Genomic DNA, 12367 nt, shown 5'->3' with positions numbered 1-12367 from the left:
AAGTGGAGGCATGTTAGCCTCGCTGTGGTGCTTGAGTGTTCATTCTTAAATTCTATTTCAGTAATAGCATTTGAACTGATTCTCAGTTATTATCAAAGGGATGTGACTTGTGTTGAAAATGTAAGGAGTCATAATAAGAACCAGGTGAACCTCCTCATTCCCCTCTTCATCTCTAAGGAGTCCCCTGGAACAGCTTCTGGCAGGTTCCTTTCTTAGATTTTTATCTCCTCATGGCTGTTCATTAACTTTCTAAGGGATTCTAATTCTAGATAAATGTAAAAGTTTTATGGATATGAATAGTCATCATTGACATGTGGAATCATTTATCAGAAAAAAGGCAGAGAACTCTATCCTGGGAGGGTTTTTGAATTACCTTTAGTATAGAAGTTACATTTAATGTTTTTGTGAAAATTCTGTAGGAATCCAGGTGAATAGTCATTTTCAGCAAGAATTTCCCAGCCTGCAGGCAGCTGGGGATCAGGAAAAAAAAGAAAAAGAAGGAAATGATGACAACTATGGACCTGGACCCAGTTTACGCCCACCAAGTAAGAGTATTTTCTGTTTAGGAAAAATACAGACTGAGATTATACTTGTGTTTATCTTGTCATGTAGCTTCTTGCCTGCTGGTGCTACACATGTGACCTGTCTCCTTAAAAAGGCAGACAGTAACTAGTGCCACTCAAGTGTGGTTTCTACGTGAGCAGCATCAGGACACCTCAGAACCTGCTGGAAGTACATGTCTCAACGAGATGCCTCAGTGACTTATTAGCAAGCACATTGACATTCGGTCACTTTTCTAAGAGTAAAATTTTTTGAGCAAACCCCCCCAACATACAAGTATTGTTTATAAATTATATCCATTTACCTGCTACTCCATTAATATTCAGGGATCCCTTGCTTTCTGAACTCAAACCCAAATCCAGGAGCCAAATCAGCTTGGTGAGGGATACTTACATACATTATAAAGCAAAAACTAGAACTAGAAATGTGAAATCTTTGAGAGATTTTTAAATTGTCATTACCAAATATCTCCAAGGATCTGTGTACATGGGGAGGTTCCTTGTTCCAGTACTGGTTACAAGTCCATATATCTGAAAACGTGATGCATTTCACATTTCCTTTGGCTCGTTTCTTGTCAGGTCTGGGTAAATCCTCTTTTAGTTTTTTGGGGTTTTTTTGTTTTAGTTTCAAGTGCACAAAACAAAGTAATACTTAGACGTTTAAATATTCACACTGTGTCAACCCTCCTCCCCCCTAGTTTGTTTTTTTTTTAATTGCCATACTGTCGTTGATGATTCTGTGTGAGGAATAGATATGTCCGCGGTACTGTTTTCTTGTGCAATGATTTTCATCAGTTAACTATTTCGGCTTAACAAATTTGGTCGCTTAGAACAAGCACAGTAGCTTTGTGGTTTCACACAGTATCGGATCAGGAGTGTGGGAGCTGCTTAGCTGGGAGTTCTGGCTCAGAACTCGCTGAACTCTCTCCACAAAGTTGCAGTGAGGCTGCCCTCTGAGGCTGACCTGACTGGGGCTGCTATGCCGAGCTCACTCAGGGGGGCTCTTTCGTATGTGGGCTACTCACCACGTGGCCTCCCCACCACAAGTAAGGACAGACAGACACCTCCCACGTCAGATGGACACCCACAGTCTTTTACAACCTAATCTTAGAAGAGACATGCCGTTACTTCTGTTTTATTCTCCAGGTTACACAGACTATTCCTAGTACATTGTGAGACGGTGGTACACAGGGTGTGAGTAAAAGGAGACGGAGACCCTTTGAGCCATCTTGGAGGCGATCCACCAAACCGGATTGCCTTGTAAAACCATTAGCGGTCTTACTTGGTTAAGTGTGGTTGAACCAGATTATATAGTCACTAAATCTGCTCACTGGGGCACATGTAACAACTAGCAGTAGTAGACTGAAAGCACATGAACAAGAGTGGTGCTGTCAACCCTTCTGGGATGTAGAACTCCCAGGCCCCTCAGGACCCTTAGGTGTGACGGACTTTCAGCTCCATCTCAAACACTGATAAAGCTTCATAGAGAGGCGCTAGGATTTCCTTCCCCAGCCCCAGTACTCGGCTTTCGCGGCACCCCAGGGTGCAGCCTCCCTGCTTTGGAAGCTGCTCTCCTGACTGACCGTAAAAGCCCTGGCAGTGCCTAGATTCCCGACACTGGTCCTTCACTGTGCTCACTTGGTGCTGCTTCAGTGTGCTTGAAATGTGCCTAGTTTGGTTTCACTCTGTTCCACTTGCAGATTTTTTCCTTATTCCTTTCTTACCTCTCTCCATGGCAGATGTTGCTTGTTGGAGAGATGGCGGTAAGTCTGCTGGCTCATCCTTAACGTCTGACCAAGACGAAAAGCTTCCTGGCCAGGATGAAAGCACAGCAGGGTCGTCAGAACAAAATGACATCCTCAAAGTGGTGGAGAAGAGAATAGCCTGTGGTCCCCCACAGTCTAAACTGAATGGCCAGCAGCCCGCCCTCACTGCCCAGTACAGAGCTATGATGCCCCCTTACGTGAGTATTGGCAGCTAAGCAGCAGGTAGTTAAAGGAGAGGTTTCGATCTGGGTTCTAAGGAGAGAAACGGTATGGGGAAAAGTTCAGGTCTTCATTGTCATTAACACCCAACTGAAAATTAGCATGTTGTTTGATTATGAATGTAGGAAAGAGATCACGGAAGTATCAGCAGTGCCTGTGTTTTTATCGTTAATGGAAACCATGGGTGTTTTCATCTCACAGTACATTGTGATATTGCAAAATAAAACTCATAGATATTGCAAAATATTGTTTATACACATGACTTCAGAGTAGTTATTAGAACCATGGGTAGACCCACTTGTTATTTCGTGACCTAATAAAGAAGCACATACATTATTACTATGTCACAAATTTGTTTTTTAAATGTTGTGGTAACAGAATTTTAGTACAATTTTCTTTTGCTATACTCTGCATTTTAGATTATTCATTTTAAAACGTTTCTGTAAGAAAAGGTTCACAGAATTTACCAGACTGCCAAATGGATGGCACAGAAAAGGTTAATACCTGCTTTAGTTCTAAAGTTTTTATTAGTATACAGTTACTTTTTTAGCTTTTCATTATGGAATATTTTAAACGTGGAAAAGTAGAAATAATAGTACAGTGAACGTCTCTCCTCACATATCTGCTGTCCATCTTCCACAGTTGTCAACTTGTGGTTCGTCTTGTCTCCTATTTCCCATCATCTTGGATTACTAAAGCCAACCCTAGATACATCATTTCATCCGTATATATTTTGACGAGGGGGAAAGTTCATAATATCATTATCATACCTGAAAAGAAAATTCTTTAAAAAATATCAAGTCAGTATTCCAGCTTCTCTGATCATCTCATTATTTGGATCCAGATAACGTCTGTTTCTTGAAATTGATTCATATTTCTCATAGGAGTCTTGTTATCTGTGGGTACCTCTCTTTCTCCATCTGTTTTCTTTGGAGCTTATCTGGTAGAACTTATTTTCCTGTGGAGTCTGGAATTTGCTGATTCAATCTTTGTAATATCATTTAATACATACTTCTGACCCTGATACTTTCTATAAATTAGACGTTAGATTTGGTGCCCTCATTCATTTGTTTGCTCTCAGCCCACTATGAAATTATATGGCAAGCTACATGTGCCCAAGTAAATAAATGTACATTTTTTTTAGGAGACCATTAATCTCAAAGGGAAGAAGAATCTAGTTCCTACATTTATGTTTTTATGATTTGACTCCTAAGTATTCAAGCTGTAAATAATCCGTATTTTTCTCTTTTTTACATATTTTCTATTCTTTGAATTATTATTATTTTACCATTCTGGGGTAAAGGAGGAACATGAATGATTAAATACAATTACTTGTTAAATACTTTATTTTAAAAATTGGAAATATGATAAAAATCCAACCTGTCCATGAAAAATGATTTACATCCAACTACTTGTCTCCTAATAATTTTCGGATTGTGTTTCCAAGGGCCCCTGAGGAGGGAAGACCCACGTGGGCTTTGTCCCCAGTTTCATCAGTGATTTTACTTGAACAAAATTTCCTACTGATTAACAAAAACATTTTGAAAACCACTACTGTATATTGAGAATTTAAAGATTGTTTCTACGATTAATTTTGTGGCAAAATTCTAATTTTTAAACATTTAATACCGCATGAAATTATTAATTTCAGTGCCTGAATAATCAGCAGGAGGATCTAATGACTCCTACAATGAATCTTTGCCTCCACTAGTGTGTTTGCTAGCTTCCCTGTGGAAGTGTGATGCAACCAGAAATGCTCCAGAGTATTCCCCACACAAAACACTGTCTCAGTTGAGTTTCAGCTGCTGCTTAACTTAATTAACTTTGCTCTAACCCTGCTTAGAAATATTTTCTTTAGACAGCATGATCATACAAAGCATAGTCTTTCTTCTATAAAGTAGTTTCCTCATCTAACAGCTTTTTTTTTTTTTTTTAGAAAAACTAATCTATATCAGGACATAAATTATGTATTTAAGATAACACAATTTCATATATGTATATAATTTTTCACATAATTTGACCTGGATATAAGCTAATAGTAAATAACCAAGCACTCCTTGTCATTTCTTCCCTTCCAAATGGTAGGATGAATCCCTTGGTGTTTTATTTCTCTTTAAAATCTATCTTAAATCTTCTAAACTTAGCTTCTCAAAGCCAAAGTCCCACAGAGAGCATCTTCTTTGAGCCTCAGTTTATAAGCACTGTTTGCATAGTATCAACTCAGAATCCACCCGTGCCTGACCCATGGAAAATCTCCAGTCATTCCTTGCCCACTTCCCGGAGGTTATGGATTATCCTTTACTTTGATCTGAACTGAGTTCCTCTCTACCAGCAAATCTGCCTTCAATTAATCTACTCCTGCATTCGGATGAAGTCTCACATTACTTCCTTTCAAGTATTTGAACTTGGTTAAGGCCATGCAGTTTTCTGGGGTGTATGCATGTTTTCTTTTTTAGTTTGTCATGTCAGTACACGATCATTTGTATGTAATTTTGTTAACGGGATAAGTTCTTCATGAAGTGGCTGGTCATTCGCTCTCTTTGTAAAGACTTGGTAGAGGCAGTAATCTTACAAATGGCTTGTTATTGAGGTTGAATGATCATCTATATCAGCAGACAAAATTAATTATTCATAGTATTGTTTATTTTAGTCATGCTTTTTTTAACTTCAGGGTTTTATTGTATTGCACTAAAGGAATAGCAGGACGTTTACACAGTGTTCTCTCCGTTTTAAAAATCTAAAGAATTTGCAAATTCTTAAGAATACCTTTACCACCAGACTGTTTTAATCCTTTTTTCTGTAAATTACAATTTCAGGCTTAGTCAGGGGGTTCTTTTTTGTTTTGTTTAATAAGTGGGTTGCTAAATTTATCGGTTTTTACCTCTTACATTCAGATGTTTCAACAGTATCCGAGGATGGCGTATACTCCTCTTCATGGTCCCATGAGGTTTCCACCTTCTTTGTCAGAAACAAACAAGTAAGACTATTCAGTGATTAAGTCTGCAAAGCGTATATATGCTCATTACAGTTTTCTAGGGGTTGGCTGGATTGTGATCAGCAATTCGTTTTTTCTGTCCTCAAAGTACAATTGCCATAATTGGCCAGCTTTTATAAGACAGAACATTCTTCTAAAACTTTAAATTATCTTAAAATTCTGAACACTGAGAATTAATGACCCTAAAAAATTGATGACTCTTGTTTTCCCTTCTTCCTTCTATGATTGAAAGACTCCCCATTCTCTTTCATTGCTTAATGCTTGAGCAGCCTACTGAATGATGGTTCTTCTTAACTTTCTGTATTTTGAGATTAGTATTAGTCTTGGCTGTATTATCCTTTAACGTATATTTGTTTTATTTTTAACTCTTTGACAATTAAAAGTATTAAATACTTACATGAGCATTGCATTATGTATTGTCCTAAATTTGCTTAATTTCTTCATACACGTGTCAGGAGCAAAATACATGTCATGTAGAAAGCATTGTTGAATTGAAATGCACTGAATTCCAGTCTTTTAATTTTTCTAATTTAGTATCATTAAAACTTGGCATCCTTTCTCCTTACAACCTGTCGTTCATTAGAGGCCTTCGAGGAAGAGGCCCGCCTCCTTCGTGGGCCTCTGAGCCTGAACGCCCCTCCATCCTTAGTGCATCAGAACTGAAGGAGCTCGATAAGTTTGATAACCTAGATGCGGAAGCTGATGAAGGTTGGGCAGGTAAGAGGCAAAATTAATTAAACATTTAAAAATTTCAGGTGCTTCTAAACAGTCAGTCTGAGTTGTCCTTAATTCAATAGGTGCCCAGATGGAGGTAGATTATACAGAACAGCTGAATTTCAGTGATGATGATGAGCAAGGAAGTAGCAGTCCCAAAGAAAACATCAGGTGAGTGGTTGTGGTGTCTTGTATGAGTAAGAGTATGAGTGTGTTGATGTAATATTAGCCATTTAATCAGAGAGGCTTCATTAATAGGCGTTTGTTCCTTATTTATAGAATTTCTACATTCTACTCCAAGGACTTGTTCAGAGTAGGAAGGTGACTGATTAATGAGCCAAATTTTCAAAGCTAACCAAGGAATTAAAGTTTGATGTTTCTAAAGAAAGTGAATATTTAAAAAAAGATGTTTAGATGCTTGCCATCTAATTGGAGATATTTTGAAAGACAATATTAGGGACCTTTTAGAACTTATTACTTACTTGACCTGATCTATATTTACAAAATTGGAGAAAAATCATTTGGGTTACTGTGGTGGCTCTAAGTCTTTGATTATTTTTCAAGCTTAGCTAGCAGCATCTTAGAAAATGGGAGCTTTTTATCTATTTTCTTTTCTTCTGGAATGTTGGGGCATCTGAGTCAGGAACATATGGGTTTCGTGGCATAACATTTGGGCTCTTAACAGTACACAGAAGCTTGCATGCACTTACTGGTATAATTTTCAGCCTTGGCATTGTAACATGTTGCTATCTCGTAATCACTTCTGAGGTGCCTGTGATTTGCTGTGATCTTTTAACATACTGTAATTTGATTTATCTTTTTCATTAAATCAGAATACAGTTATTAATTATCTGTAATAGTACTCATTTGCATTCAGATGACACTTGGGGTGGGAGCGATAGAAAATGATGGGATTCTATCCTTTTGCCAGGCGGTGTGTCAGGTGTGAGTGTCCATATCTGACAGCTGCTGTACTTTATATCTTGTGATAACCCGGCCAAGCCCAGTACCCAACACGTTGTAGATATGTATTGAATAAATGAATTAGCACCACTAGGTCACAAACCCATCTCATCCCTTGATACATTCCCCCCTGAAACTATATGGAAATAATGTCTTTTTTACATAGAGAAAATGCATTTACTTATGGTACAGTCCACCCGCTTTACTTTTTTATTTCACCTGGATTTTGATTCTTCAGTGAGGATCAAGGTTCAAAAGCCTCTGAAAACACTGAGACTCGAAAAGAGGCAGATGAAGTGTGCAACAATAAATCATCTCAGATACCTGCCCAGCCATCCGTAGCGAAAGGGCCCTATGGGAAAGGACCGCCATTTAATCAGGTTTGTTGGACTCAAGGAGATTGTTGTGACTATAGATACTATGGATAAATTAATTTTATAGAGTTAGAAGAAGACTCAGGAAAAGGAAACTGTGTATTTTTTTCTTGAATAGCCCTTAATCTAAACCATAATGTTATCGCATATTAGAGGAATTATTAATGCAGTAGCTGAAATTATCAGGTGAAAACTGAAACTTTTCCTTTTTTTCTTACAATAGCTCAGTCGTTATCAAAGTTGAGGGATAAACAGTTGCCAAACTACCATTGCTGAGGCGCTGTATGGTGTACTGAAGACTTTATAAATCCTAGTCAGTGTTCATATGTGAAATTGTGCCCTATCTGAGGAGGGAGATCACGCATGGGGAGTAGAGAAATCTCATTCTGAGCCATTGTGAAGAACATTGTTACAGAAGGGAACTAACTGTGGGCAACAGACATGCTTGATCCACTTCTAAGACGTAGCAAGAGCTGCACTGCAAGCTCGGAATAGAAAAGAGCATCCTTCCAGAGAGTCCGCTTATCTCCTGGTACACGCAGCGCATATTTGAATTTGTACAAACAGGTGGAGGAACTGGTCCCTTCACAGAGTTGAAAGTAGGTAGCTGGCAGTCTCGGGAAGGAAAACAAAGCCAACGAACATCAATTACAGCACACTGATGTGTGGAGAGAGCACATAGTGAATTCTTAGAGAATTCTCTGGAAAGGTTTTGCAGAAGATTTGGTGCTTGAAGCAGGGTGGAGCCAGGAAACGGAGGAGAGCGATTCCAAGCAGTGGCGGTGGGTGCAGAGTAGAAGAGTCAGGAACACAGGGCACATCTCTAAGTTTCCAGTGGTTTGATGTGGGAAAGCAGTTAAGAGCTGTGAAAAGACCAGTTGTTAGGTCTTGCGTGCTGTGCCAGGAAGTTTCAAGTTTGGTTAGCCATTGGAGAAAAAATTTGTGAGCTCTGATAAAGAAGGATTTTTCAAGTATTATCTTTTATAGAATCCATGTTTTGTGAGACTTTCAACTTACTGGCATAAAGGGGAATGATCATTCCTTCGTGAAAAAGTAGAGGAATATTGTAGACCATATTTTAATGTCTAGATTTTTTTCTGTTTGTGACACTGAGGTATGTATTAGCAAGTGAATGAATATTCCACATACTATATTTGGTTCCATCGTGTTTTACATGTTTCTTTCAGTAAATCTCATAGTTCTGGTTTGCCCTTAGAAAGAAAACCTAGAAAAGGAATTGGGCTTACATAAATAACATTTTGAAATTAGAGGCATACTTCTAAGCAGCCAGATTACCTGGGCTAGAATTCCAAAATATATACACTAAAGTTCTACATTTTGCAAAGTTCTTTTGAGAGTCTAACCTTATTGAAATCGTACAGTGACTATAGAATGCAGAGTCATCTTGCAGTGAGTGGTGTACTGTTATTTAAAAAGAGAAAAGGATAAAGATGGTTTGCTTTTTGCAATCTTGTGATCTCACTGAAAAAATCAACATATTCAGAGATATTTCCAGTAGATATCTTTAACCTGCTTATTTTGTGACAATCCATAGGAACGTGGACCATCTTCACACCTGCCACCACCTCCAAAGTTGCTTGCACAGCAGGTAAATTTTAACAAAATGCTGGTTTATGGTCTGTATGTATTATTTGACTTTGTTTTAATGGGAAGGTTCTGTGTATGTTTTTATAAATTTCATGAAACGGTTATGGACTTTACCTTGTAAATAGCTCCCACCTGTTTTCCTCTTTATCCTCTCCTTCTTCGTTCTCAGCTGGTAACATACTCCTGGGAAAAGAAAGAGCACCGACATTTCCCACTTCAGCACCTTGCTCTTCTGACTTCCTTCCTACTGTCCTTGCTGCTAAGGACAACCCGTCTTCTTGTTTCCCGGATCCCATCATTCATCACGTACTGGCAATATTGTCTCCCATATTGAAATTACTTTTTAAACTAGCCGTCCTCTGATTCCCACCACCCTCCATCCCCATGCTCCTTCATGGCAGACTTGTTTTAGTGAGCTATTCACACTACGGTCTTCACTTACTCTCAGCTTTCATCACCCACTGCACCTTTGAAATTACAGTGTTTTCCCGAAAATAAGACCTAGGCAGACAATCAGCTATAATGTGTCTTTTGGAGCAAAAATTAATATAAGACCCAGTCTTATTTTACTGTAAGACCGGGTCTCATAATATAATATAATATAATAATTGTAATATAATATAATACCGAGTCTTACATTAATTTTTGCTCCAAAGACGCATTAGAGCTGGTTGTCCGGCTAGGTCTTATTTTCGGGGAAACGGTATTACGATCAAGGTCAGTAATGACTTCATCTTGCCAAAGCCGGCTCTTGTCTTTGTTTCACTTGCTCTCAGAGGCAACTGACATAGCTAATCTCTCCATCCTTCTTAAAACACTCTTTTCCTTAACTTGATTTTGAGACATTGCACTGTTTTATTTGCTTCAGTTTGTATTCCTTCTGGGCCTCCTGTGCTGATCTTTGGATGTTGGAGGCTCGTCAGGGCTGTTCTCATTCCTTTTTCTAACTACAGTTGAACCTTGATCAACCCGGGCTTTAGGGGCGCCAGCCTCCCCACACACACACAGTTGAAAATCCATGTATAACTTTTGACTCCCCCAAAACTTAACTACAGTCACCCCTCGGTATCCACGGGGGTTGGTTCCAGGACCATCCACAGATTCCCAATCATGGATTGAAAATGGTTGTTTGAACCCTCAAATGCGAAACCCGGTGATACAGAGGATAGCTGTATATTTATTTTTTAAAATCCCCGTATAGATGGACCTGGACAGTTCAAACGTGTCATTCAAGGGTCAACCGTATACCCTTTCCTAGAGCATCTCATCTCTGTGCCGATGACATATGTGTCTTGAGCCCTTAAAGCTCTAATCTGACTTCAAGAGTTACGTGTTCAGCAATCAGTTCAACATCTCCACTTGGGTCTCTGATGGATACTTCGTATGTCCAAACCTTAGCAACTCCCCAGTCCCACGTACAGTCCTGCTTCTTCCCCCGTCGTCCCCATCTCAGGTAACAGCATTATCCTTCCCCCATTTGCTCAGATTAAAAACCTAGAAGCTTTTACCTTACATCCAGCCTAATCTATCAGCAAATTAGGTCACTTCTGCCTTCAGAATATAGCCCTACACTGAGTACTTACTACCACCTGGTATATTTCATTTGAACTATCACAGTAATTTCCTAACAGGTCTTCCTGTTTTCCTTTCTTGCTGCCTGCTCACCCAGCACCTTCACCCCAGATTTTCTGTAGTAGATACGAGTGTGGTCTGTTTAAACTGTATGTATGAGCTCAGTCCTTCTTGCCCAGGTCTTTACCATGATTATTCAGGTCTCTGGGTACTCTGAAATCTGAAAGTAGATTTCATCTACTTTTCTCTCTGTTCATGCTACACAAGTTTATCGCTGCTGTTTTGTATTTCACCCTCAAGACATTTTATTTGCTGTTTATGTGTTAGAAGGCTCTTTTCCTGAGATCAGATATTATCAGATACTACCATTTTAGAGGCCTTCCCTAAGAAGCATCTCTAAGGCAATGTAAAGATTTGTCACAGAAAAATATTCCTAATATAGAGGGTGCCAAAATAATGTGTACACATTTTGAGAAAGGAAAACTATTAAAATTGTAATACTCAACATCTACCGATAACAAAAGATGAATACACGTCACATTTGCCTTCTGCGATTACAAGGGGTGCTCAAAGTGCTTATCATCCGCGTCCGGACACTTCTGATTACTGCAAACTACTGCTTGAGCAATGTTGACCAAAGTGTCCACTTGTATACATTTTTTTGGCACCCCCAGTATATCTAACAAAGAACTCGTTTTTTTGGTTATATTTTAAAAGAATAAATAAAACCCTTAAACTGAATCATGCGGCACATAGCCCATCAAATGATTTGAACAGTCATTTCCCAAAATAAGGTATATGGCATACAAATGGCCAATAAGCATATGAAAAGGTAGATGTACAATATCTTAAGTCATCATGGAAATGCAATTTAAAAACACAAGGAGAACACATCCAAAATTAAAAGGGCTGATGACACCAAATGTTGGCAAGGATATAGAGCGATCAGCTGGCACCCTCATGTTACTGGTGGGGCTGTAAAACCTTATAATGACTTTGGGAAAAAGTGTGGCCGTTTCTTATAAAATGAAACATGCTTACTCAGGACTCGGCAGTTCCATTCCTAGATATTTATCCAAGAGAAATGAAGACACACGTTTACACAAAGACTTAGGCATGAATACCCATAGCTGTTTTATTCCTTGTTTAAAAACCAGAAGCGGTCCACTTGTCTATCCACGGATGAAACGGCGTGCCTATGATTGAATACTGTTCAGCATTAGAATGGAGTGAAACTGTTGATACACCTGGTGACCTCAAACTATGGCCCTTGCACAAGGAGCCAGACTCAAACGAGAATAGAACGAAGTATCCATTCCCATGGAATTGTAGGAAAGATGAAACTGCTCTCTCCTGCCAGAAGTCAATGAGGGTCGCGGGCAGCGTGATGAAGACTCTCTGTCTCGATTGGGGCGGTGGTATACAGACGTGTCATTTGTCCAAACTCATCAAACCGGACAGTTGAAATATGTGCATCACAGCTTGTGTAATTATACTTCAATGAAGTTGCTTTTTAAAAATGCCTACGCTGTGAATTTACGTGTAAATTCAGTACTTTTATATAATTACTTTGGTTTTGCAGCTTGCCTCTAAGCT

The 12367-nt window shown here is 39.0% G+C and overlaps 1 protein-coding gene across 19 annotated transcripts in view; it reads left to right on the top strand.

The window, feature by feature from the left end:
• The window catches only part of PRRC2C (proline rich coiled-coil 2C), a 78634-nt gene that overhangs the window by 24438 nt on the left and 41829 nt on the right, over nt 1-12367 (top strand). For all 19 annotated transcript variants that reach the window (XR_013991699.1, XM_081025621.1, XM_081025613.1 and 16 more), the window contains exons 5-11: nt 420-545; nt 2300-2523; nt 5440-5522; nt 6124-6257; nt 6338-6425; nt 7456-7597; nt 9147-9200. Coding sequence is in view for 18 of the 19 variants with exons in the window: in XM_081025621.1 (XP_080881747.1) it covers nt 420-545; nt 2300-2523; nt 5440-5522; nt 6124-6257; nt 6338-6425; nt 7456-7597; nt 9147-9200 (851 nt within the window). In the remaining variant the exon portion in view is untranslated. The remainder of the gene's footprint in view (nt 1-419; nt 546-2299; nt 2524-5439; nt 5523-6123; nt 6258-6337; nt 6426-7455; nt 7598-9146; nt 9201-12367) is intronic.

The sequence above is a fragment of the Rhinolophus hipposideros genome (genome assembly GCF_964194185.1).
Source record: "Rhinolophus hipposideros genome assembly, chromosome: 19".
Taxonomy (NCBI): domain Eukaryota; kingdom Metazoa; phylum Chordata; class Mammalia; order Chiroptera; family Rhinolophidae; genus Rhinolophus; species Rhinolophus hipposideros.
The sequence above is the reverse complement of the archived record's forward strand: the minus strand, read 5'-3'. Positions and strand labels throughout refer to the sequence as shown.